Source organism: Rhinatrema bivittatum, chromosome 3 (genome assembly GCF_901001135.1).
Source record: "Rhinatrema bivittatum chromosome 3, aRhiBiv1.1, whole genome shotgun sequence".
In the NCBI taxonomy this organism is placed as follows: Eukaryota; Metazoa; Chordata; class Amphibia; order Gymnophiona; family Rhinatrematidae; genus Rhinatrema; species Rhinatrema bivittatum.
This window is the reverse complement of record NC_042617.1, coordinates 523,600,660-523,628,104: the sequence shown is the minus strand read 5'-3', so window position 1 is coordinate 523,628,104 and position 27,445 is coordinate 523,600,660. Positions and strand designations below refer to the sequence as shown.

Genomic DNA, 27,445 nt, shown 5'->3' with positions numbered 1-27,445 from the left:
TGTATTGAGGACCCTCCACCCTATATGCCCCACTCCCTCACTCTGGTCCCTGTTGCCCTGTAACTTGTAATGTGGCCTCAACACAAAAAAGTTTACCCAATCCTGGTGCAGAGGGTAAGCCCATTTCTGTACAGCCTATAGCTGTATGTTTCATGTAGGGTCCACTTCAGTTGAAGCCTCCCCTAAAACCTCCTGCTGTGACCTGGGACCTCAGCATGGTTTTAGCTGAGCTGATGAAAGTTCCTTTCGAGTCACTATGCTCCTGTGACCTGAAGTACTTGTCCTGGAAGGTCATGTTTTTGGTGGTTGTCACTTCAGTGTGCAGGGTCAGTGAGCTCCAGGCCTTAGTGATGTACCCACCTTATACTAAGATTTTTCATGATAGGGTTTGTGTGCAAGACTACCCTAAGTCCATTGTCCTGCCAATATTTTTTCCCAGGCCTTATTCGCAATAAGGCGAACAAGCCCTGTACAGTTTGGACTGCAAGAGAGCCTTGGCCACCTATCTGTAGCAGACAGAAGCCTTAGACAGTCCATCCAGCTGTGTCTTTTGTTTTGTTTTTTAATCAGAATAGGCTGGGGATCGCCACTGCCAAACAGATGCTTTTCAGTTGGCTAGCAGACTGTATCTCCTTCTACTGTGCCCAGGCTGGATTGCATCTTGTCAAGGCTCACACTGTTCGAGCCATGGCAGTGTCTGTGGCCCATTTGCGAGCAGTTCCCATGGAGATCTACAGAGCTGCAATGTGGAATTCCATCCACTCATTCACATCTCATTATTGTTTGGATAGGGAAGGTCAATGCAACAGCAGGTTTTGCCAATCTGTCCTTCGGAACTTGTTTGAGGTTTAGAACCCTATTCTGTTCCTGCCTAGGACCCATTCTTTCTGTTTAGGATGCCCCCTCTTCTGTTACCAACAAAACTTCTTGTGCCTGTTGGCACCTAGTTTGGTCCCCTTTTTTTGTTGGGCTGTCTGTAGCTAGGGATTCACCCATATGTGAGGACTAACATCTTGCTTGTCCTTGAAGACAGCAGAATTGCAAACCTGTGACATGTTCTCTGAGGACAGTATGATGTCTGTCTTCACAAGACCTGCCTACTTCCCCATTGAGTTGGGTCTCTACTTCATGGGTTTTTATTCTTTTCTTTAATTCCCTGTTATAAGACTGAAAGGAGTCCGCATAGCCTTGTGGTTTAATGCATGCCTGAGCATGCTCAGAGAGGCTCAGTCAAAGTTCTAGAAATTTTGACATACGTTTTCTGTGCTGAGCTCCATTTTTTGTTGTCCATCCATGTGTGAGGACTGACATCCTGCTATCCTCAGAGAACACCTGTTACAGGTAAGCAACTCTGCTTTCCCCTCATCTGTGATAGCCATAGTCTTCCAAAAAAAAAAGTCACAATGTGAACTAAATGCAAGTTAAAAAAAAACAAACAAAAAAAAACCTTTAGTTTTGTTGTACGCATGCTGCATTTGTGTTCATGTTTGTGTGATATGAGCAGATTACTGCATCCAGGCTTCTTTAAGACTGTAGCTGGTGGTCCTTGAGAGCACTCAGGTGAGTACAGAATAGGACAGTTTTATGTTCCCTCTTTGTAAAGAGAGTGCAGTCCTACTGTACTTGAGTATTAAGTAGGAGACAGTACATTAAAGCTTTTATGAAACACATTTCCATGTTCACAGAAAATCTGAAAATAAATAAAACTTGGAACTTGATCAGAAAAAGAGTAATGTATTCTGTACTCCATTGGACATAGTTGTTGGTTAGAGATTTAAAGGCATGAGTGCCTGTCACTGAATAGATGAGGAGTTCCTCTGCTTTGTCCAGGAAGGAACTCCATGATGAATGACTGCATGATACTACTCAAAAGACTCAACTTGTAAACACTCTGTTCCTGATTGCTTCCAATTGCACTTTTTTGGTCTTACATGTTTCTTCCTCTGACTTCTCAGAAAGATCACCCTGGTGAATACAAGTGGGTAGGAGGGAGAATTGTGAGCTCTTGAGGCTCGCATGCCAGGAAGAGTCCTAAACATACACGTTCCTTGCTCTGTTGCCCTTCTCCCTCAGGCCTAAGTGCATCACTCCATAGTAAGCCTATGAGCTGCTGAACAGGTAACCTGAGCCCAGGACCTTTTAAGTCATAGCACTAAAGCTGAACCATGAGGACATTTCTGTACTTGGTCTTATTTTAGTTAAGTTCAGTGCTTGGACTCACTTTCTTTTGAAGTATTTTAAATATTTTGAGTCTGCTGTTTTCTGTTTCAGCAAAAGGGTCCTTATGAATACTTTGCCTTTTTCCCGCCCCCACAGGTAAACCAGTTGAGTAAGCATTTCAACATCTTACCCTTCTCACTAAAGAAACCCAACACGGAATGACTAGAGAAGGAGGAGAAAACCGGCCTGCAGTCCTCAGAAGTACTGTAAATAAACAATCTGTACATACTTCAGCCATCACCACAGAAAAGTCCTCTCCACTGGACAGCCATTGGTACCAAGTGCGCACAATGCACCTAGTAGCCTGTGCTGCACCGTTGGCCTGAACTTTGTCACTAAACAAAAAAAAAAGTGTTTAACACTGGCAAAGCCAGATGATGGGATTCATTTTTTTTTTTTTTTTTTTTAAAGATTTGTTATTACTGTTTAATAGACCAACTGAATGTGTCTGGTGGAATTACATGAGATTTTGCTTTTCTTTCACGTCGTTAGCCTTCCTTAGTAGGAAGCCTGCATGGGACCACAGGCAGCATTGAGGCGTGCTCAGTCTCTCCATTTCGGTGACTTCGTGCTGTGGCTTTTGTGTGCCAGTTGAGATATCGTGAGCAACCCAGAGCCTAATTTCTGTGACAGGACATAAGCCAAAAGAACACATCATTATGACAAGGAATGCATGTCACAGAGGGCTCAAAAGCATGAGTGTTACAACGCAGAACTGTCAACTATTGGATGGTCTTCCTGTCTAAAGGTCTCTGTCCAGTACATATTCTGTCTGTTTATAGAAATGTAGGTATCCTTGCTTCTCTTGGAGTTCAAGCTCATTTTTATCTAAGGAAAATAACTTTACAACTGTGACTGATCTAGAGGTATAATTTTGTTTAGGTGTTTATCCAGCTGTAGGTTATTTATTTTTTTGAAAATTTTAAGAACTTTCATATCCCAATTCCAAGGCCATTCGTTTTTCTCATGGTGTTCTGTCCCTGCAAAAGCCAAAACACAATGTTTACATAAAATATGTGGCCTCTGGATATCACACATCAGATTTATAAAAGGTTTTGTTCTATTTTGTACAAGAGACTTTTTTTTTTTTTTTAATGAATCATGCCCCAAGTGTCCTCCAGCTAACCAGTTCCATTATCATACTGTAATGCGTTGGACCTTGAGCAAATGAATTGAGTATCCCACCTTTGGAGTCATGTTGACCTGATTCATGGTGAATATTTTTTAGGTTCAGAAAAGGTGACTTCCACTTCCATAGTATTATAGTCCAACATTGATTGTATTTGAATGCCTGCTATTTAGGAAAATAATTTGAAAATGTTTCTAAGTGTTTTAGCAGGACTAGGCAGCACTGTTTTTGAGTTCTGCAGTGTCTTCCCTGAATTTTATTTGATGTCCTGCTGTCACTAGGGTCACTTGGCCCTTTCATTAAGTGTTGGTGCTACATTTTTGGATCTTCAGCCTGTGTGCAACCAGAAATTTTAGATGATGGTATGACATCACAAAATTCAGATGCTTAGGCTGTCAAGACCCAAATTCCTTGCTCTACATGAACACAGCTTAATAAAGTGTGATTTAAAATGCGGTCAACCCAAGGATGAAATACTCTGGAGGCTTGCACTTCTGAATAAAGGTCCATCATAAGGATTTAGCCTTTCCTTTAAATTCACCTTGCCAGTTTCTGCATGACATCCTAAAAAGAGCTGTGAAGACCATTAAAAACAGGAGGCCAGACCTTTTCTTTACCTTAAACAGAGCTCTCCTAAAAACTAAGGCTATTCACTTTATCCAGATATCTTTTGTTTCATTTTAAAACTCTTGTGTTCAGTGAGATTCTTTCAGTTTGGTGGTGGTGAGGATTGCATGCTGAATTTTCTCAAGGTTTTTTTGTTTTTTTGTTTATTGTTTTTCAGCAGGGGTGTACTAAAACGTGCTTGAATGAAGAGTGTATCTAAACCCTCATATTTGGACAGGGTACACTTGGAGGGAATAAGCACGATACAAATGGTGTTTCTGTATTATTTAACATGGGAACCATTAATGGTTTATGAAATATTTTGTCGTTCAAAGATAGCATTCTGTGATCTGCAGAAAAATAATTGAACTGTGTACTATAATTTTTTTTTTGTAAAATCTAATCATTAAGCCAGTTTTTGCAGATGTGATACTTAAAAGCCAGCTTGCAAAATTTATTAATTTTTTTTAACTGTAATGAAAGCAGTTGTAGGTGTAATATAAAATATGGCAATGATTTATTTATCTGGATGTATACACTACAGTCAGTAGGAAAACTAATTTTATATAGGATTCTAAAGTGAAGGATCCTTCTACCTTTGAGTGGTATTGGCAGTTGTAGTACTTTAGAGCTCCTAGTAGACCATTTTAAAATACAGCTCTGTCACCCAATGAGCACTGCTGACTTGTAGGTGCTGGCAGTCCAGACACATGGAACATGGTGTGCAAAGTAACTGCTGCAGACAGAGAGAAAAGGAATGGGGGACTTACTCGCACACTGATACACAGGGGCTCTTACTAGCCAAAGTTTCAGTCCTTTGGCGAGACTTTTAATCAGGACCTGATGTCTGTTTCTGCAGGTTTGTTCCCTCTGGGGCAGGTAGCTGCAAATGCCATCGGTCAAAGAATGTCTGATATATATGTGAACAGTCCTTCATTTTTGGTTACTTTTTTATTGAAAAGAAAATTCCATGAAATTCAGGTTTTATTATACAATTTCAAATTAGAGAGAAAAATGTATATATGTGTGTTTAGATATATATATATATATATATATATATATATATATATATATGTATTTCTCCTGTGTTTAGGTATATATGTGTACATATAAATGTACACATGTATATATCTGTATGTAGATGTGTGTATATGTACACAGAGAATCAGATCTTTGAGGCTAAACTTTTCAAGTGGATGCTAGCAGAAAGCATCAGTATTAGATGCCGTAGCACATGGTAAAGAAGGAAGAACATGTCGGTGTTACGTGTGTCAGCCATGCTGTAACTTTTTATTCTGTTCAGTGCTGCTAACTGGAGGTTCTGGACCATTCTGACGTTGATGAAGTCATTAAAAACCCAGGAGCCAAATAATAAAAACTGAGGTGTATTTTTTTTTTTTTTAATGTATATTAAAAGTTGAAAATAGTGAGCCTTTGATACACTTGCTGTTGATTTTCTGTGTCACATTTGTTTGTTTTTTCTTTTTAATAAGGGTGGACAGGGGAAAGTATCTTATCTATTAAATTATCAACTTGCATATTTCATGTTTACTGACTTTGCATAGTAGTGATAATTATGTGGTACAGAGAAATTGCATAGCAAACTTAAATATATTTACACTGTGTTCTATTTATAATTTATAGGTCTAAATGTCATCTGTTTTTTTTACAACTGGATTTTTATTTTTTTTTAATTCATAGGGTTACAGTTCTGAGGACTCCCAACTTTCCAAAGCTAGTGCTTTAGTATGTTTGCACCTAAGGCTGAGAAAATTGCAAAATAAGCTGGAATTTTGCTGTTTCAAAAATGCTGCTTAAAGGCTACAACTGTGCAGTTCTAGATAAATCCAGTGCAAATCTTGGGAGAGGCCGGCCAGTGGGGGACTGAAAGTTGTTTTAAAAACAATCGAGAAAAAGGGTAGTGACGATATATATCTATATATCCATGTACAGTTATAGTCTAAATACAAAACTTCCATTGAAGATGGATTGAGAACGTTTAGAACAGTTATCTTCATGAAGATTGGGGCTTAGATTGCACATGATCAGAGCTGTTGCACCTTTTGGCTAATTCTGCGCCCCCCCCTTTACCCCATGTTGAAGTACACAGTTTCTGTGGAGGTCATGGAAGTCTTGGACAATGTTCTATAACTTGATCCCAGGCAGTCCAGCTGTGTGGGGATGTGCTGTACATTGCGGCATAATAGAAGAGCGAGCCCTCTTCCCCCCCCCCCCCCCCTTTACAGATTTTCATGCACAGCCCCTCAGGTATGAGGGTGTCATGTTCTGCTAGGAAACTGAAGCAGACTTTGCTGTACTCTGCAAGAGACTGATAAGGTAAACCAAATTAGACTGCTTCCAAACCATGTTTAAACTCAAGACATTTTAAAATATGGTGTCTTGTACAAGGATGTGAAGACTTTTTTACGTCTTTCATATGCTGCTGTATAAAAAATACAAATAAAAAAAGATATATTAATGTGGGAGTTTTTCACCGATCTACACAACCTACTTTAGTTGTTCATCATGAAAGAACAATTACAGAAATATTCTGAAAATAAGAATAAAACCCCCCCAAAGTCTTGATTCTATAAATCTTCACAATCTTTGACTCAATATTTGATGGAATCAGTCCCCTATTGCAGCAATAACAGCAATGAATCATTTAGGATGTTTCTACCAACCTTGCACAGGGATGATGCAGTGTTTGCCCATTCTTCTTGGCAGAAGAGCTCAAGCTTTTTCTAGTCGGCTGGAGATCTGTGGACTGTAGTCTCTGATTCTTGCCACAGATTTTGTATTGGTTTCAGGTGTGGGCTTCGACTGGGTCACTTGGACATTCTCTTTCTTCTTGCTGAGCCACTCCATTTTTGCTTTATACTTAGGATCGTTGTTCTGCTGAAAGGTGAATCTTCTCTTTTGTCCTCTGTGTATGGCATACTGGAACAGGTTTTTCTCTAGTATGCCACAAACCTAGGACTTTGCACCAGCCATCTTTCCCTCTATTTTCACAAGCCTGTCACTGTATGTCACTGTAGGGATGCTGTTAGTAGAGCGATGTACTATGTTTTTATGTCATACATATCACAGAGACCAAATATTTCCACTTCGGTCAAATCAGATCAATAAGCCACCTCCCAGATGCATACAATGTTCCTTTGCAGATGCTATGTAGCATATCGTATGGCTGATCTTCAGAACAGGCTTCCTTCTGCTACTGTTCCATGTAGGCCATGTTTGTGGAGTAATCTTGAAACTGAACAGTCAACATTTCCTCCAGTGTCATCCAGAGACCTCTGTAGGTCTTTTAAAGTAGTTTTAGGCCTCACTGTGACCTTCCACAACACTTTCCTCAACCCACAGCTACTGACTTTGTAGGGATGATCTGATTGCAGCAGTGTGGTGATGATGGGTGCCAAACTGTCATCGCTATATAATAACAAACTTGACACACTGAAATTTTTTTATAGCCTTCCCCTAATCAGTACCTTTCAATATCATTATCCTGGATTTCTTTGGGCAGCTCCTTGTTTTGCATATTTTGCTCTTTGCTTCAGATTCATTTCATACAACATAAACAGCTTGATTCTTCATCCTGGAGAATTTGAATCAGATTAGCTACTGGACCCAGGTGGGCTCTATACTTATTATGGGCCATGTTAAGACAGTTTTTTCAACTGGAGCTAATTTGGGTTTGCTATGACCAAAGGTGTGAAGACTTTTTTTAATTGCTTTTGAAATATTTCTATAATTCACAATGAAAGTGTAGAGTATATTGTATAGATCATGAAACAAGCTCCTATATTAATACAATTTAGATTTGTATTTTCTAGGTAGGAGAATGTGTAAAGACTTACAAGGCAATGCAGTGGAAATAACCTTCAGGCCAGGCATTCCAGCTGACAGGAGAAAGTTGTGACAGGTTTAATATCACCATGCCCACCCAAATTAAAGACAAAACAATCAAATCTTTGTCCAAAAGAAAAATAATTCTACAGGACCTTTTTTGTTGAATTGTCTCATGATCATTGTTCCCTCTAAGCTGTGTGTGCACACAAGTCATGATCCCTGCTCATACAGGAAAAATCCAGATATTTGCAATATACTGGCTCATAGTACACGAATATGAACCCAGCTTATTAAAAATTGCACAAAAGACATTTTTTGCACAGTTAGATTTACAAAAATTAGAAGGAACATTGCTCATCATTCATTTTGATGACATCAAACTGAGTCGTCCTGAATTTTAAAAGTTAAGTGAGACCAGGATGCCCAGCCTTGTATGTTCATTTATTTACATAAAATCAAGTAAACTTCCTGCACAAATGAGGGTGTCGTGTAAACTCTTGAGGAGATCTGATTAGTTGATGCCTTTTTCATGAGTTGTAATGACATTTAGACTGTTCTTTTATTTTGAGGGTCTTGTGATAAGTGCAATTTATGAATTGGTTGACTGAAAACTTTTTCTGTGGATAGCTAATTTTCTCTTTTCAGTATATTACTGTTCTGTTGAATAAAATAAGGCATTGGATTATGGGATTTAAGTTTGCTAATATAATTACACTTTTATAGAGGTCATTGACTCAATATTTCAATTTTATGGAGCTTTTAAATACCATATTTCATCATGAGTAGCCTTGCACTGCACAGCTATGTAGAAGCATCTTTGACCCCTCTCCTTTCTCACACCCAAAAACTCCATGGATGGACTGGTAATATTTTCTCTTGACAGGAATAATATTTCTCTAGTTTTTATCTGAAAGGAGCTGTCTTAGTTTGCTTCATGAGAGAGCGATCATGGGTTAGAGAGAAGCAGTGGTTTGGGCAATTAATAAGTTGGAATCAGTTGCCTGTCAGTACCTCTCACCCCTGATGGGGATGATCTTTAGGTTATTAAACTGGGCTGTAGGGATTTCTGTGGATGGCAGCTGAAATTATCAAGGAGACAATAGGGAAAATCTGCTCTGTGACTTGATTGCTACCCTGTAGAAAACTAAAGGGTTACTGTTCTCCTTTCTCATTTTGGCAGGTTACATCTGAGAAATGGTTTAGAGAATGCTTGTGTAACATTTATTGGACAATTATTATATGGGCTAAAGTATCTCAACCTGAAAAGAATCAATTTCCCCTCAGGACAAGAGCTCATTCTGGAAAGCTGAGTTGTCCATCAAAGTTTGGATCATATCAGTTCTCCAGTTTCAGGAGTGTTGCTCAGGAACTTATGCATTCCTACTTGGCGTCACCTAATCTTCCCAAGTTGATGCTGGAAGATTTTATGGCTGAACAAAATATTAATGGAATCTAGAGACAGTTACTTGCTGTCTCGAAGAGTAAGGCTGTTTGTGTAGCTACAAAACACTTCTGCTGAATCACAGGCTTCGTTACCTTACTTTTGCAGACACTGAGCCTGTTTGTCCTGGTTATCTCCTCCTCATGTAGATGACTATCACCTTATGAAAGCAAGCAGAAATTAAGTGTGGTGAGCATAATTACCACCCCCCTGAATTGGACTTTATTGTAAAATGTGCGGAAAGTTTGTTTATTTATTTTAAGACTTTTCTATACCGTCATTTAGAAGCTTCCGTCACAACGGTTTACAATAGGCACATAAAGATAAGGATTCTGAGACGTTACTTTACACAGATGCCATATCGGTACGGTACATAGTTTTTTTTAAAGAAAATCATATAATTGTGGAGTGATAAAATGCTGTATGGAGTGTTTTCGGAATTAAAAGCAATGCTAATTTTGAATATGCCATCTCAAAAGCTCTATAAAGATAGTATTTAGAGGGGAAACTTTGTTACCAATTTTTTTTAAATTTTTTGTTTAATACACATTATTTTTTCTGTTTTCTGGGATATTGTTGAGCTCATAGAAACATGCTGGCATAAAAAGACTGTATAGCCCATCTAGTCTGCCCATCTGTCCAATTAACATAACTTTATAATTCTGATTGCTTCCTAAGAGATCCTCTGTATTTATTCCATGCTTTCTTGAATTCAGATACTGTTTGTCTCTACCATCTCCACTGGGTGTCTGTTCCAGGCATCTTCCACTCTCTCTAAAGAAACATTTCCTGAGTCAACCTCTTTTCACCCTCTTCCCATGACCCCTCCTTTCCGTTGAAAGAAGCTCACCTTCTGCACATGGAAACTTGTGTGATATTTAAATGTCTCTATCATATCTCCCCTATTTATTTAGTTAGGGAATCAGTGGTATATAAGATTATATAACTATCTTGCCATTGCTCTAGGGTGTACTTGCTTAGATCTTTGTCCACCCCCATATGCTAGAGAATGCAGTCCATTGACCATTTTAATAGCGTACTCTGGACCAGCTCCATCGGATTTATAGCCGTTTGAATGTGAAGTCTTCAGAATTGAAAACACTATTCCAAATGAGGGCTCACCAGGGACGTTCACTTGGGAGCAAGCCCCCACTTCCATATTTGTGAATATCATAGTGTCAGAAATGGCTTAATCTTCTTAAATTTGATGCAAAAGTTGTCTCCTGCTTTTATGGCATCTTTCTTGTTTCTAGCTACAAATTATACCTAAGGATCCACTAGAAAAGAAAACAGAGCTCTTAAATATCAGATTTGTCAGCTCTCCTGACTGCATCTACCTAGTCGCTCCCTCTAGACCTTCGCCTCGAACCGTGCCACATTACTTTCAAAAAGAAACTAAAGACTTGGTTTTTTGCACAAGCTTTCCCAGGAATCTAAAAGCCGGAAGAAAATAATATCAGCCTGGTCTCTGACCCAACTCACCTTATGTACATTGTTTACTGTATATTGTATATTTAGTTACCTCTATTTAGCTATTTATGCTTAATCTCTGTATCCTTTGCCAAGTTCCGCCCCCCCCCCCCCCCATATTATCTGTTATCTTGTTATCTTGTTGCAATGTAAACTGCCCTCTGAGGCGTCAGTTTGAGTTCCTTGTAAACCGGTGTGATATGTATATTATACAGGAACATCGGTATATAAAAACTAAAAATAAATAGTCATCCTGTGTAACTAAAACAGCATGCAGTCAAGCTGATCTATGTTTAATGGTCCTGTTTTCTACTCCAAGCTCCCTAAAGACATTTCAAAGCCATGTATGAAGTAGCTATGGATTTGGATATTCCTGTGTAGCCCCTTAATTCTCTAGCTCTTAAGCTGGTGTGGGACTGACGCTGGTCAGGCAACGTTTATATAGAATGACCTTTGTTATATGGACAATGGATGTAGAGTGTGTGGTTCTTGCTGAAATTTTATCTTGAAAAGCAGTATAACCAACTAGGCGATGCCCTCAAAGTTATGGAAAAACATTGCCTCATTGTAACAGACCAATGTTCAGACAAAAAGTGCAGTCTCTATTTAAACCTGGATTTGACAAATCCATTGGTTGTTTTCCTTGAGCATGAAAAGTCCAAATTTCCTCTACCTAGACTTTGCAAAAATGTTACTAAAGGGGAATAACCTGTTTGTTATTCAATGGGTATCATATCTAATAATTAAGGTGTAACAAAAGTTAGAATGGGAAAGAGGCTTAGCTTTTGGCTCAGTACCTCTGGATATCTGATTTGACCAGCTGCAGCAAAGCAAGTCTTAGGTCACTGTAGGACACAGAAATGTTTATAAATCAGTCTGTATTAGTAAGCTTAACTCCCAGAAAAGAATTACCTAGTAAGAAATTATTCTCTAGTGGTGGTAGATTGCCTTGTGCATGTGTAATGGAGTATGCCAGTTATTCCTTGCAAGATCAGGCCTTGGGTGAATCAAAAGTACATGGGATTCTTTGCAAATTTGTATAGACTGGCATGGTTAAAATGGCTTATTTTTTTTGTTTAGTTAGTAATAATGTACTGAATGTCACGTCATATGTGAGAAGTTAGAAATTTTTTGTGATCTATAAATTATACATTATGCAGACATCATACCCTTATTTTATACTCAACTTCATGACAAACCCTTATGGATAGTGTTTGATATTTATATACTGTATATCTGAGGATATGCTTGGCATCATTGTTTTCCTACCAATGAAATACCAAATTGAAATACTTGATTTTTTTTGTTTTAATGTAACAAAGTTTGATAAATGTCTGCTTTGCAAACTATTTGGAAGCTGTATACTCAATAGACCATATCATGAATTGCTCTGTAATTTATGCTGCTGCTTCCATTTTAACTACTTTTGAATTCTGGACAACTGCCCAGGTATAATTCATTTCCTCACTGGCTGAGGGTTGGAGGGGAAGTCTATTCCAGGACTGAACCCCTTCATGCTGCTGATGTGCTAGCAGGGTTTACTGCAGTTAGTAGCAGTCATCTGATGCACTTCCCTAAGTTGAATACATCATCTCCACAGTCTCTTGATGCCCTGTTGGACAGTCTCTGTAATATCAGTGCTATGACTTAGTTACAGGGCTGATCCCTATATTATGTTTACAGTAATGTTATACTTTTTTTCATAGTGAATTGGTACAAAGAGAACTCAATACTACCTAGTTACATTGTGTAGATCATGGTTCTAATTTTGTGTCTCAGCTACCATGTGTACAACTAATGGAGAAATTTCTTACATGATAATTTAATTTTCCTTAGTGTAGACAGATGGACTCAGGACCCAAAGGGTTTATGCTCCACTGGCAGCAGATGGAGATGGAGCAAGCTGACGTCACAGTATATATAACCCTGCAGTCATCCTAGCCTGCCAGTATTCTCTTCAAAAGCAACTGTGGACAGACTAGCAAAAAACTTGATTAAAAACAGATAACCAGAACTGTACTCAACCAACCATAAACACTGAACTCACATAAGATTGTAGGTACCCCAAACTAGGAACTGGATGAACACTTATCAGTAATCCCTTGGGACCCAGATTCCCACAGGAGGACTATTGACACATTCATGGAGCAACCAAGGGCGGGAAGCTGAGTCCATCAATCTACACTAAGGAAAACAAAATTATCAGGTAAGCAATTTCTCCATTTCCTAGGTGTAGACAGATGGACTCGGGACCAATGGGATGTATCTAAGCTACTCCCCAACCGGGTGGGAGGGTGCCAGTGGTCCAGTCAACAAAAATATTCAGAGTAGTTAAATCACAGGTGGATTGTGATAAATTGCAGGAGGACCTTGTGAGACATCCAAATGGCAGATGAAATTTAATGTGGACAAGTGCAAGGTGTTACATATAGAGAAAAATAACCCTTGCTGCAGTTACACGCTGTTCCCAGGAAAAAGATCTAGGCATCGTAGTGGATAATACTTTGAAATCATTGGCTCAGTGTGCTGCAGCAGTAAAAAAAAAAAAAAAGCAAGCAATGTTAGTCAAAAAAAAAAAAAGCAAGCAATGTTAGGAATTATTAAGAAGGGAATGGTTTAACAAAACGGAAAATGTCATAATGCCTCTACATCGCTCCATGGTGAGACCGCACCTTGAATACTGTGTACAATTCTGGTCGCCGCATTTCAAAAAAGATATAGTTGCAATGGAGAAAGTACAGAGAAGGGCGACCAAAATGATAAGAGATGGAACAGCTCCCCTATGAAGAAAGGCTGAAGAGGTTAGGGCTGATAAGCTTGGAGAAGAGACGACTGAGGGGGGATATGATAGAGGTGTTTAGAATGGGTAGATGTGAATCTGTTATTTACTCTTTCGGATAGTAGAAAGACTAGGGGGCACTCCATGAAGTTAGCATGGGGCACATTTAAAACTAATCGGAGAAAGTTCTTTTTTACTCAACGCACAATTAAACTCTGGAATTTGTTGCCAGAGAATGTGGTTAGTGCAGTTAGTATAGCTGTGTTTAAAAAAGGATTGGATAAGTTCTTGGAGGAGAAGTCCATTACCTGCTACTAAGTTCACTTAGAGCAGGGGTCCCCAACCACCGGTCCGCGGACCGGGACTGGGCCGTGGGAGTTTTTTGCCGGTCCGCGGCGCCGCTGCTCTTCCTTCCCTGCTGCCGTTGCCACTGGGTTATCATCACGTTCAAGCCCAGCGGGAACGGCAGCGGTGCAAAAAAAAAAAAAAAAAAGCGGTGGCATCCGCGGCTGACCTTTTCTTCTTCCCGCGCCTGCATTTCCCCCCCCCCCCCCCCGGACCCGGAAGTGATACGCGGTGCGCGGGAAGAAGAAAGGCCGTGCCGCGTGATAAACTAACAGCGGCCGCTGCAGCATCGGCCCCCAAGCTATTGCAGCAGACGGTAATCGGGAAAGGGGAGAGCAGCAGGAGCCTCCCGCGATCGATGGGATTCTTCCTTCTTGGCCTGCGGGGGCTGGAGGAGGAGGTGGTGCAGCTACCGTTTGTGCTCGGGGGGGGGGGGGGGGGAGAGGAAGTGAGTGAGAGAAAGAGAGAGAAGCAGGCAGCCAGCCTGTGTGTAAGTGAGAGAATGTGTGTGATTGACTGGGCAGAGAGCTGATGTGTGTGTATGTGAGAGACAATGAAAGTGATTGCTCAGGGAGATGACTGATGTGTATGTGAGAGTGTGAGACATTAGTCAGGGAGGTGACTGATGTGTGTGTGTGTGTGAGAGAGAAAAAGCATGGAAGTGAGAAGTCTGGGTATGTGAGAAAGCATGGGCGTAAGAAGCCTGGTGTTGTGAGGGTGAAAGAAAGCATGGGAGTGAGAAACCTGGGTGAGTGTGCATGCATGAGAGAGAGAGAGACTGCTTGGTAAGGTGACGGTGTGTGTGAGAGAAAAAGACTGGTGTGTGTGTGAATGTGAGAGAATGTGATTCAGGGAATGAGAAGCCTGGGCACGTGGAGAGTGAGCATGGAAATGAGAGAGACTGGTGTGTGTGTGTAACAGAGAGAAAGTGATTATGGGAATGAGAAGCCTGTGCATGTGAGGAGAAGTGAGCATGGGCGTGAGAAACCTGGGTGTGTGTGAGACACAGCATAGGAGGGAGAAGCCTGTATATCTGAAAGAGAACATGGGAGTGAGAGACTGGTGAGTGTGTGTGTGTGTGTGAGAGAGAGAGAGAGACAGAGAAAGTGATTATGAGAGTGAGAAGCCCATATATGTAAGTAGAACACGGGAGTGGGAAGCCTCTGTGTGTGTGTATGGCATGAGAGAAACTGTTCAGGAAGGTGACTGGTGTGTGTGTGCCAAAGACTGTTTGGGAGATGATTGGTCATGGGGGCATGACTTGTATGGTGTGTGTGTGTGAGTCATGGGCACTAAGGAAGAGGACCATAAGTATAGAGCTTAGCTTCTACTGCTGCTTCTGGTGTGTGCCACGGCTTGCAGGGAAGGGGAGTAGGAGAGCTGCTGGAGGGGGTAAATAAAAGTGGCTTTTTAAGTTTATTTTTCTTGACTGCCATTTTAATTGTGTGATGTCTGCTTTTTAAAAATATTTTATTGGTGTTTGGAGAATGTTTAATAGTTTTTATGAGTTTTTAATTGTTGGATGTTATTCTGTTCATAGCTGTTTTGAAACATTTATTCTGCTTATTAGTATAGTTTTACAATTATTTCTGTGTGGGGATCTATAGCTGCTTGCTAGTTCTGTTTTCCTAATAAGAGGTGTATTGGTTTTTAGGACCTGATTTAATATTTGTAGTGTTGCCTTTTCATAGATAGGGTTGCTCCTGTTTGAGTGTATTCCATAATACAGGTGTAGCTGTGTGCAGATTAGTTTATGTGCATTACTACAGATCCTGGGAGTATGTTAGGTCGGTTCTGTGTCTGTTACCGAGATGAGATATTTTGCTAGCATGTAAGCGTTTGTATCGGTCTTATTTGTTGTGTTTTCTCAGAGGACATGCATTGGTGGTAAACTGCTGTCTTTTCATAAGTAGGGCTATTGAGCCTGGAAGTAGAAGGAGTTTGAGTTACTGTTACTGAGATGTCACCAGAACCAGAATATCTTTTTTGTAGGGTGAGTTGTATGGGGAATGTCATAATTCTGCTTTACATCCATTATTGTGGGTCAGGGGGGTTCCCGTGGATACAAACTGTACTTTTACATCTAGCCCTGTGACGATCATGGGTCAGTGTGTCACGCATGTGAGAACCTATGGTGAGTTGAGTCACATTCACATTATAAATGTCATAATTAAATGATAAGTGTGCACTAAAATCCAACCCCCTCCATAACCCCGCCCTCATATGACCAAAGCACCGCCCCTGCCCCGCCGGGCCATGGAAAAATGGTCTTGCTTGAAGCCGGTCCCTGGTGCAAAAAAGGTTGGGGACCACTGACTTAGAGAATAGAGAATAGCCACTGCCATTAGCAATGGTTACAAGGAATAGACTTAGTTTTTGGGTACTTGCCAGGTTCTTATGGCCTGGTTTTGGCCACTGTTGTAAACAGGATGCTGGGCTTGATGGACCCTTGTTATGACCCAGTATGGCATTTTCTTATGTTCTTATGTTCTAATATTAATAACAAAAAGTTATAATTTTAATATGTTCTATATTTATTAATAAAGCAAAAACAAATAATTATTTACCTTACCTGCTTGCTGCCGCATGGCTATTGGGGAGGTGCCGATTGCTGCTACTGACACTGATGCCCATTCTGCTGCCTCCTCTGTGCAGGCCCCGTGGGCTTCCATTTTCTCCATGCTGATCTCGTACATTGTGAGATCCGCATAGAGAAAGTGCTATTCTTGCACATTCCCAAAGATTACATGTGCCAATCACTAAAAAGTAATTTATTTTGTTTTTTTACCTTTGCTGTCTGATCTTCATTTTCAAATTTGGTTGGTCACAGGCTTTTTTTTCCCCACCTTTCCTTTCTTATTTTTTTTGCCAATTCCTTTTATATTGTCTTTTTTTCTGTTTCTTTTCTCTCCATCTTCTTCCCTCAAACACACAGGTTCTCATTCTCACATGCTCTTCTCTCTCTCACACACACACAGGCTCTCACTGGCACATGCTCTCTCTCATACAATCATTCATACACACAGTCTCTCACTGGCACATGCTGTCTGACTCTCACACACACAGGCTCTCTCTCACTCCCACATGCTGTCTCTGCAAACATTCAAGTCCTCACTCTCACACACAATCTCTCAACTCATCTCATACACGCACACACACACACCCTCTACAGACCCTCAGCCTCTCTCTCACCTCTGGGACTCCTCTTCGCGGGTCGTCACAGGATGGGCTCTGCGGCAGCCCTGCTACCAGGCCTCTTCCTCTTCTCGGGCCGCTGCGACTTGGGATTCGCGGCTGCCCGTAAACGCAAGTGCTGCTCCTCTTCTGCACACGCCGATGCTTCACCTCCTTCCAGCCCACGTGGCTCCGGCAACGTTTACTTCCGGGGCCGCACAGGCAGGAAGGAGGAGGAGCATCAGCGCGTTTAAACTTGATCTTTTTCTTCGGGCCGTGGCCCTGCCTATCTGCCTGTCGCTGCGCCCGGGGGCATTGGGGAGGTGGAGGGGACTGGAGGGTGGGGGGGATACTAAAAAACTAGTTTTAAAGGCTCGGCGCAGCAGATTAAAAAAAAAATTCCCGATAGTCCACGAAAGGCTGCGTGTGTCAACAAAAAGTCTCGGTGTGTCACCTCTGACACGCGTGTCATAGGTTAGCCATCACTGCCCTAGTACACATACCCCTGCAGGAAGTGCAGCTCCTCAGTATTCTTCCTTGAAAAGCGTTGTGGATATATATGTGACTGACTGATTAACTTCATATTATGGTTAAACTTAACTAACTTGTTAGAACGTTTAAACTCGATTAAACTTGATTAACTTGAACTGATTGGTTGACTATAGCTGGAGACCGCCAGTGTACTCAACCGGAAAGCGTCGACACCGGGCAGGGTGGACGTCTTAGGTAAATAAAGACATGGCTTACCCGTAACTCATTGGCACAGTGCCTCAGGGCAGCCCAGGGTGGGATGCTGAGTCCATCTGTCTACACTAAGGAAAACAAAATTATCAGGTAAGTAATTTCTCCATTTCCTAGCGTGTAGCAGATGGACTCAGGACCAATGGGATGTATAAAAGCTACTCCCGAATCGGGTGGGAGGCTGCCCGGGGTCCACTTAGAATTGTCCTTGCAAATGCCGTGTCCTCCTGAGCCTGTACGTCCAGACGGTAGAATCTGGAGAAAGTGTGGATAGAGGACCACGTTGCCGCTCTGCAGATGTCCGCAGGCGACAGCATTCTAGTCTCTGCCCAGGACATCGCCTAGGCTCTGGTTGAATGGGCCTTGACTTGTAGAGGTGGTGGTTTTCCTGCTTCTACATAGGCCGCTTTAATGACTTCTTTGATCCAGCGGGCAATGGTTGTCCGCAAGGCCGCTTCCCCTTGCCTCTTTCCGCTGTGAAGGACAAAAAGGTGGTCTGTCTTTCGTACCGGTTCCGACCTTTCCAAATATCTGGCTAGGAGTCTGCCGATGTCGAGGTGACGTAGGCTACGGTCTTTTCCCGAGTTCTTCATGCCGTCCATCGTTGGTAGTGCGATGGTTTGATTGAGGTGGAAGTGTGAGACCACTTTGGGGAGGAAGGAAGGAACTGTGCGTAGTTGGATGAACCCCTGGGTGAATCTGAAGAACGGTTCACGGCAGGACAGTGCTTGTAGTTCCGAGATGCGACGGGCCGAACACACAGCCAGCAAGAACACTGTCTTTAAGGTTAACAGACGGAGAGATAGGCCTCGGAGGGGTCTGAAGGCGGATCCCGCTAGGAACTCCAAGACGAGGTTGAGGTTCCACAGAGGTACCGTCCATCTTAGAGGTGGGCGAATGTGTTTGACTCCTTTCAGGAAGCGTGATACATCCGGGTACGAGGCTATGCTGTTGCCCTTGCTCCTGGAGCCATAGCATGACAATGCTGCTATCTGTACCTTGATGGAATTGAGGGACAGACACTGCTGTAGCCCATTCTGTAAGAATTCCAGGATCACGGGAACTCTGGAGGGGCGTGGCTTGACGTTGTGGTCTTCGCACCAGGCCTTGAAGACTCTCCAAATCCTCATGTATGTTAGAGATGTGGAGAACTTGCGTGCTTGGAGGAGAGTATTACTGCCCCCGAGTATCCGCTCTTCCTCAGTCGAGCCCTCTCAATGGCCAGACCGTAAGCGAGAATTGAGTCGGGTCCTCGTGAAGGATCGGGCCTTGTTGGAGCAGGTCTCTGTGCGGCGGCAGGGGTAGTGGGTTCCCTGCCAGCAGTCTTCTCATGTCTGCGTACCAGGGTCTTCTTGGCCAATCCGGGGCCACCAGGAGAACTAGTCCCCTGTGTCGCTGTATCTTGTGAATGATTGCGCCCAGCAAGGGCCACGGCGGGAAGGCGTATAGAAGGATCCCCGGAGGCCAGGGCTTCGATCCCCTGGGACTGCGGGTCCCGTCTGCAGCTGAAGTATCTGGGTACTTGAGCGTTGGATCTGCATGCCAGAAGGTCCATGTTTGGGATCCCCCACCGATTCACTATCATTTGGAAGGCTGTGGATGACAGTTTCCATTCTCCTGGGTTTAGACTTTCTCTGCTAAGGAAGTCTGCCGCGATGTTGTCTTTCCCAGCAATGTGGACGGCCGAGATCTCCTGAAGATTTGCTTCCACCCATGCCATCAGGAGGTCTATTTCTAGGGACACCTGTTGGCTTCTGGTTCCGCCCTGTCGGTTGATGTAGGCCACCATCGTGGCGTTGTCCGACATCACTCAGACCGCTTTGCCTCGAAGTCTGTGGGCAAACCGCAGACAGGCTAATCTGGCTGCCCGTGCTTCTAGGTGGTTGATGTTCCATCCTGCCTCTTCTGCGTTCCACTGCCCTTGGGTGGTCAGCTCTTCGCAGTGTGCTCCCCATCCGTGTAGGCTGGCATCTGTGGTGAGCAGGGTCCAGGTTGGGGAGGATAGGCTTGATCCCCGGCTCAGGTGGCTGTTCTGCAGCCACCACCGTAGCTGGGTCCGGACGCTGCCCGGGAGTGGAAGGTGTAAGGTGTAGTTCTGGGACCGTGGACTCCACCGCGTTAGAAGTGAGCGCTGTAGAGGTCTCATTTGTGCTCGCGCCCATGGCACTACTTCCAGCGTGGACGCCATCAGTCCGAGGACTTGCAGGTAATCCCATACTGTGGGACGAGGAACGCTCAGCAAGGTCTGAAGCCGGCCCCGCAGCTTTGACCTCCTCGCGGGGGTCAGGCTGACCTTGTCTTCCTTGGTGTCGAATTGGACGCCTAGATACTCCAGCGACTGTGCGGGCTGTAGGGAGCTTTTGTTTATGTTGACTACCCATCCTAGGCTTTCCAGTAGTGCTATGACTCTGCTGGTTGCTTGGTGGCTTTCCTCCGGTGACTTCGCCCTGATCAGCCAATCGTCCAGGTAGGGATGAATGAGGATTCCCTCCTTCCTGAGTGTTGCCGCCACTCTTACTATTACCTTGGTGAACGTCCGGGGTGCTGTGGCTAACCCGAAGGGTAGTGCCCAGAACTGATAATGACGATTCAGGACCTTGAAGTGTAGGAAGCGCTGGTGTTCCTGATGCATTGGGATGTGTAAGTAGGCCTCCGACAGATCCAGGGATGTGAGGAACTCTCCTGGTTGTATTGCCCGTATGACGGATCGTAAGGTTTCCATGCGGAAGTGGGGAACCCTTAGGTGGCGGTTGACCGACTTGAGGTCCAGGATGGGCCTGAATATGCCCTCTTTCTTGGGTACTATGAAGTAAATGGAGTAATGTCCAGTATTCATTTCCCGTATAGGCACTGGGGTTATGGCCTCGAGGGTCAGAAGCCTGTTCAGTGTAGCTTCCACTGCCGCCCTCTTGAGGGGGTCGTGGCAGGGAGATTCCACGAATTTGTCGGGGGAAGTTCAAATGAAGTCCAGGTAGTACCCCTCTCGGATGATGGCCAGGACCCATTTGGCCGTAGTTATCTCGACCCATATGCGGTAGAATAAGGCTAGTCTGCCCCTATAGCATCTTCCCTTGGATGGGTCGGCTGATTCTCATTGTGGGGTGCGGCCGGAGCCTGCACCCGCACTGGTTCCTCTCTTGGTGTGCTTGTTCCGAAAGGACTGGCTCCTGCTCGTAGGGCGGGATGCTCGATAGTTGCTTTTGAAAGGGTTGAAGCGCTGTGAGCTTCTGCCTCTGGCGGATCTGTGGAAGGGACGTTGGTTTCTCTTCGTCTTGTCTTCCGGCAGGCGCGGTAATGGGGAGTCACCCCATTTGTTGGCCAGTTTCTCTAGTTCGCTGCCGAAGAGGAGGGATCCTTTGAAGGGCATTTTTGATAGACTCGTCTTGGAAGAGGCGTCTGCCGACCAATTTCGGAGCCAGAGCTGTCTTCTGGCTGCCACAGTGGACGAGACTCCTCTGGCTGTTGTACGCACTAGATCGGAAGCCGCGTCTGTGAGAAAGGACAGAGTTGATTCCATGTCCTCTCCCGGGGTGCTGTTCCTGGCTTGAGATAGGCAGGCACGCGTTACCACGGTGCAGCAGGCCGCAATCTGAAGGGACAGAGCTGCAACCTCGAATGACTGCTTTAGCAAGGCTTCTAGGCGCCGGTCATGAGCGTCCTTGAGCGCCGCTCCTCCCTCCACTGGGATGGTAGTGCGCTTAGCGACCGCGCAGACCATGGCGTCCACCCTAGGGCACGCCAGGAGTTCTTTGGTCGCTGGGTCCAGGGGATACATGGCCGACAATACTCGACCCCCTTTGAATGAGGACTCTGGAGCATTCCACTCTAGGTCAATTAGCTGTTGTGCCGCCTGTAAGAGAGGAAAATAGCGAGACGTCTGACGAAGGCCCTCCAGCAGGGGGTTCATTCTAGGTTCCCCTGAGGGCCCTTGGCCCGGGATAGCGAGTTCCGTTAGACATTGGGATACTAGGTCCGGGAGCTCATCCTTTGTGAAGAAGCGTCTCATGGTTCGGTGTGGCTCTGTCCCCGGGGGGAGTTCCCCTTCTTCCAGGGGCTCAATTTCCTCTTCAGAGTGGTCTGTGTCCTCGTAGGCAGAACTTCTGGACGGTGTGGACCTGTGCCTAGGCCTAGAGGGTCCTGGGGCATGAGGGTCCTCCGGAGGCGCCTGTGGCTGGACCTCCCGGGGTTCAGTTTGCATCCTGACAAAGGCGTGAATCCCCTTGAACAGCTCCACCCAGGATATCGAAGCTGGGTCTAAGTTGAGGGGCGCCGGTTCTCTGGGAGTCCCCGAGTGCGGGGTGGACTCCCTGGGGCCTGCTAGGTCCGGGGTGCCCCCTGAAGAGCTAGCATTGGGCCCTGGCTGGAACGGCCCTGGCCTGGATCTCCCAGGGCCTCCTCCAACTGTGCGGACAGGGCGTCGGCCTCCTCGCTCTGTGCGGCTCTGACGTGGCATGCTTGGCAGAGGCCTTGCGCTTTTATGCCCGACTCTGGAGGTGCCATGACTGTGGCCGCATGAGCTCTTGTGCGCTCCAGTGCGCCTCAGATATGCGCTGAGATGTGCGCCTAGCCGCAGATATGCGTCTTGTTCCGTGCACGCAACTTATGCTCGTGAGGTATTATGTGCGCCTAAGTTTATGCGCACAAGGGACTTGTGCGCTCGAGTTGAACGGCGAGGCGGGTCAAGAATGCGACCTCCTCGGAGGGTCTCCACGTGGGTAGACCCTCGGGAACAGCCGGGGCCTAGCCCTGCTAGGGTGGATCAACCCAGCGGCACTGGCTCCGACCGGCGGCCTGTGCTCCTCTTCGATCCTCGGAGACTGTTTACATAGAAGATTTCTACCTTACCTTGTCTTCGGCGCTTCACGGTTTCGTCCCGGGCGGTCTCCGGCTGCGGCGGGAGAGGGCAAATACCTTCATCGCCGCGCTCGAGGAATGCACCCGCTGCCTCTCAACCGTGCCCGAAATCAGGGGCTAAGTCCCTGCTGAGATTTGGCCACCGGACCGAGGCTCACCTCTGAGGGACCACGGAAATCACCTCAGGAATCTCAACTGGGGGAGGGACCCGAGGGTATCACCGCAGGAGAGCTGGGCTAGTCTTCAGGTAAACTTTTCTTCTTAAATTTGGGTTTTTCCTTGAATTTTGGTTCTAACGCTCAGAGAGCATGCAGATAGTCCCTAACTGCTTTGGAGACGGAAAATACTGAGGAGCTGCACTTCCTGCAGGGGTATATGTACTAGCGGCTGACGTCAGATTGAAATCTGATCAGTCTCCAACTACTAACAGGAGTACACTATACCCATTGGTCCTGAGTCCATATGCTACACGCTAGGAAATAAAAGATACCAGCCCCTCACACTCATTCCCCTCTCTGAGCACATCCCTGGCCCCCACACACTCACTCATTCCCCTCTCTGAGCACATCCCTGGCCCCCACACACTCACTCATTCCCCTCTCCGAGCACATCCCTGGCCCACACACACACTCACTCATTCCCCTCTCCGAGCACATCCCTGGCCCACACACACACTCACTCATTCCCCTCTCCGAGCACATCCCTGGCCCTCACACACACACACACACACATCCACTCATTCCCCTCTCCGAGCACATCCCTGGCCCTCACACACACACACATCCACTCATTCCCCTCTCCGAGCACATCCCTGGCCCTCACACACACACACATCCACTCATTCCCCTCTCCGAGCACATCCCTGGCCCTCACACACACACACACACATCCACTCATTCCCCTCTCAGAGCACATCCCTGGCCCTTACACACACACACACACACATCCACTCATTCCCCTCTCCGAGCACATCCCTGGCCCTCACACACACACACACACCCACTCATTCCCCTCTCCGAGCACATCCCTGGCCCTCACACACACACTCACTCATTCCCCTCTCCGAGCACATCCCTGGCCCCCACACACACACTCACTCAATTCCCCCCTCCGAGCACATCCCTGGCCCCCACACACACACACTCATTCCCCTCTCCGAGCACATCTCTGGCCCCCACACACTCACTCATTCCCCTCTCCCCACCCCCTCCCAACATCCTAATTCCTCCCCTCCTGATACCTGGCTGTAGCTGCACAGTCTGAAGATTCCTTTGCTGTTGCCCTCCAATGCCGTGCTGCTGGCCTTCCCGTTCCAGGTCTGCCAACAAAAATGTGTTAGCGAGGTATCCATCAACAAGGCTTGCAGCTCACTATCTGAATCCTGCTCTGATTGGCTTACTGCTGCAATATAGGGATAGGGTGTGCCTGCTATGGACAGGCTTCATCGCAGCAGCAGCAGCCAATCACTGTAACATCAGAGCACAAGTCCCGCCCAACAAGCCCAAAAAACCGCGCCTGGCAGAAAAAATAGCCCAATTAAAAGCAACCAGCGAATCGGAAAAAAAAAACCACGAATGACTAGGAAAAGAAGCCCAATCTCGTGGTAAATAAGCGAGGTTGGCAACACTGATTCCAGAACATTGTAGCAAGTCAGGTCACGTGATGCTTCGCACATGCTCCACCGCCCCTGGCAAGCGGCGTAGCCGTTGCCAAGCAACCGAACGCCAGAACCGCACCGGCAACTGCCAGAAGCGTCGCAGTAGCCAAAAACTAGCCCAGAGTCAAGAATGAGCCTCCCAGAGAGCTCGTCCACCATCCTCGCGGTGGTCGACGATGAGACGGGGCCTTCTGTTAACTCGGATGACCCGGAGGAGAGGATCCTAGCACGCCGCCTGCGCATCGCTGCCAAGGAGGAGGCCAAGAGGCGGTGAGAGGCGAGGGTTGAGCTGCAATGGCGCTTTCTCAGTACTGGCTAATGCACAGAAAGCAGCTGCCTGGCCTGTCATTTAGCGCTACAACACCAGGATTAGGACAGATAGTATGAGCTTTAAATGAAAATCTCAAGCCTTGTTCTGTGGTTTTGTGGAATTTGTGTCTGTCCTGTACTGGTTCTTCTGGGACCAGCACCACCTATGCAGTGCAGAGTTGGTTGTTTTTGGTTTTTTTTTTCTGCTGTTCCTTTTTTGGGTTCCCAGCTCAGTGGGAACCATCTTCTGTTGACTCTTCTTTCACAGTACTCCAGGGAGTTTTTCTCCTATTCTGTATTCCCTTCTAATTTACAGGCCAATACAGTACAGTGCACTCCGGAGCGCACTGTTAGCCTGCTCTTGGACGCGCGTTTTCCCTTACCCCTTATTCAGTAAGGGGCGGAAAATGCACGTCCAACCCGCGGCACCTAATAGCGCCCTCAACATGCAAATGCATGTTGATGGCTCTATTAGTTATGCCTGCGTGATTCATTAAGTAAAATGTACAGCCAAGCCGCACATTTTACTTTCAGAAATTAGCGCCTACCCACAGGTAGGCGCTAGTTTCTGCCGGTACTGGGAAAGTGCACAGAAAAGCAGTAAAAACTGCTTTTCTGTGCACCCACCGACTTAATATCATGGCTATATTAAGTCGGAGGTCCCGAAAAAAAGAAAAAAAATTTAAAATGGGGCGGCGGCTGTTGGGCCGAAAACCGGACGCTCAATTTTGCCAGCGTCTGGTTTCCGAGCCCGTGGCTGTCAGCGGGCTCGAGAACCGACGCCGGCAAAATTGAGCGTCGGCTGTCAAACCCGCTGTCAGTTGCCGCTCCGGGCTAAAAGGAGGCGCTATGGACGCGCTAGTGTCCCTAGCATCTCTTTTTGCCTATTTCTACCGCACCACCTAATTTGAATACTGAATTGCGCGCACCGGCGAATGGCCGGTGCACGTGCCGGGAGAGCGGGCGTTCGTCTGCTCTCCCGCGGACTTTACTGAATCGGCCTGTGAGTTTAGTAATTGCAGGCACAGACTACGTGGTACTTGGGTCTGGCCACTGTGTGTCACCTTTGTACCATGGCTGGGATTCTGTGCCTCCAGGAGTTGTAAACGCTGCCTCCTCAGCATAGAAATCAAACCTAGGTCCTCCAATATGGTAGTGCACAGCACTGCCACAGAGCCATCGGCCAGCCTCGGTGCAAACGTTTTGCTTTATGATATCACTAATAGTCTTAATGCTGTTTATAATAATTCGTATGGGCTAATATTCTTGTGACTTGTCATCTATCTGGTATTTCAAAGCTCAAGTTTAGAGGATTTATATAAGATTTATCTGAATACTTGCCTGCCTGACCGGAAGCGTGTTTGACCGGACAGTCAATTCAGATTCAGAGATCTCTCAAGGGAAGTAACTGACACCGATTTGTTCATAGCTCAGCTTAGCCTCTTATCTAATTTTATTATTGCTAAAAAAAATATATTATCTTATTATAGCTAAGAAAAAATATAAGAAAAGAAGTGGAAAGAGACTCATGCATATGTTGAAGGACAGAACTGAGTTTTTTGTAGGTGGTGAAATCCTCTATTGAACCAATATTAAGAACATCCAGAGATAATAACAGCGCATGAACTTTCCAGAGACAACTGAGAAGGGTATATGTTACAGATATAAAATTATGAGTTTTGAGGAATAAGTAAATAGGGCACAGCTTTTTACCCTTTCAAATAGCACTAGGACTAGGGGACACTCCATGAAATGAACTGGTAGTGGATTTAAAACAAATTTTAAGAAAGTATATTTTCAGTCTATATGCCATTAAACTGTGGAGTTTGTTGTTAGAAGATGTGGAATGGCAATGGATCTCCCCATTAGGATCTGCCAGGTACTTTCAAGTGACCCGGATTGGCCACTGTCAGAGAGAGGATACTAGGCTCAATGGACTTGGCCTGACCTAGCATGTTCTTGTAGCTCTTCAGATGCAAAAAGGGTGAAAAACTGACAGAATGAGTAGTAGGGATGGAGGGCAGTATAACAGAAGAAGAAAAAGACAGATTGAGGGGTGACAGATGAATAGGTAAAATAAATAACTGCAAAAAAACCCAAAACATCACGAGAGAATAAAAGGCAGATGCAGCAAAGATAAGAAAACAAATATTTTTCAGAAGGAGAATATTAAGCTGCTGCATGGTCTTGTGGCCCAATTCAGTACTTTTATCTGGCCTGTTTAGTGATGCATTCACAAATTGTAGAATGTGGCCAGATGAAAGATCTGGAATTGAATAGTACTTAACCCTAAGTATGTATGAAATCTGATGAACCTTTTAATCATATAAATATTTGGTCATTGAGGAACTGATTCAAATTTTGTATACTGCCAATATGTTAAAGCACATCGGCTATTTACTCACTGGTAAATGCTGAATTATCTGTTTGACCTAATGAGACTTTCTAGGGAATGTATACTAGATATACAGCTATAAACTGACTGCATAAAAATTTTGAACAGAAGAACATAATAAATGTCATACTGGGTCAATCCAAAGGTCCATCAAGCCCAGTATCCTGTTTCCAACAGTGGCCAATCCAAGTCACAAATACCTGGCAAGTACCCAGACATTAGATAGATCACTTCCTTTTGGTAAATCTATGTTGACTGTGTCCCATCAAATCATGTCTATGTAAATGTTTTGTGATTTTTATTCTTTATAATAGTTTCTACACTTTTTCCTGACACTGAAGTCAGGCTCACTGGTCTATAGTTTCCCAGATCACCCCTGGATCCCTTTTAAAATGTAGGGGTTACATTAGCCATCTTTCAGTCTTCAGGTACATTGGATGATTTTAATAATAGGTTACACATTTTTACTAATAGTT

The 27,445-nt window shown here is 44.8% G+C and overlaps 2 protein-coding genes across 2 annotated transcripts in view; both read left to right on the top strand.

The window, feature by feature from the left end:
- The window catches only part of SELENOI (selenoprotein I), a 161,542-nt gene extending 156,122 nt beyond the window's left edge, over nucleotides 1-5,420 (top strand). The window contains exon 10 of the mRNA XM_029596256.1: nucleotides 2,317-5,420. Coding sequence (XP_029452116.1) covers nucleotides 2,317-2,430 — 114 coding nt within the window. The 3' untranslated portion in view covers nucleotides 2,431-5,420. The remainder of the gene's footprint in view (nucleotides 1-2,316) is intronic.
- An 18,835-nt stretch (nucleotides 5,421-24,255) lies between these two features.
- The window catches only part of DRC1 (dynein regulatory complex subunit 1), a 310,180-nt gene continuing 306,990 nt past the window's right edge, over nucleotides 24,256-27,445 (top strand). Inside the window, exon 1 of the mRNA XM_029596255.1 lies at nucleotides 24,256-24,535. Within this exon, the coding sequence (XP_029452115.1) occupies nucleotides 24,396-24,535 (140 nt within the window). The 5' untranslated portion in view covers nucleotides 24,256-24,395. The remainder of the gene's footprint in view (nucleotides 24,536-27,445) is intronic.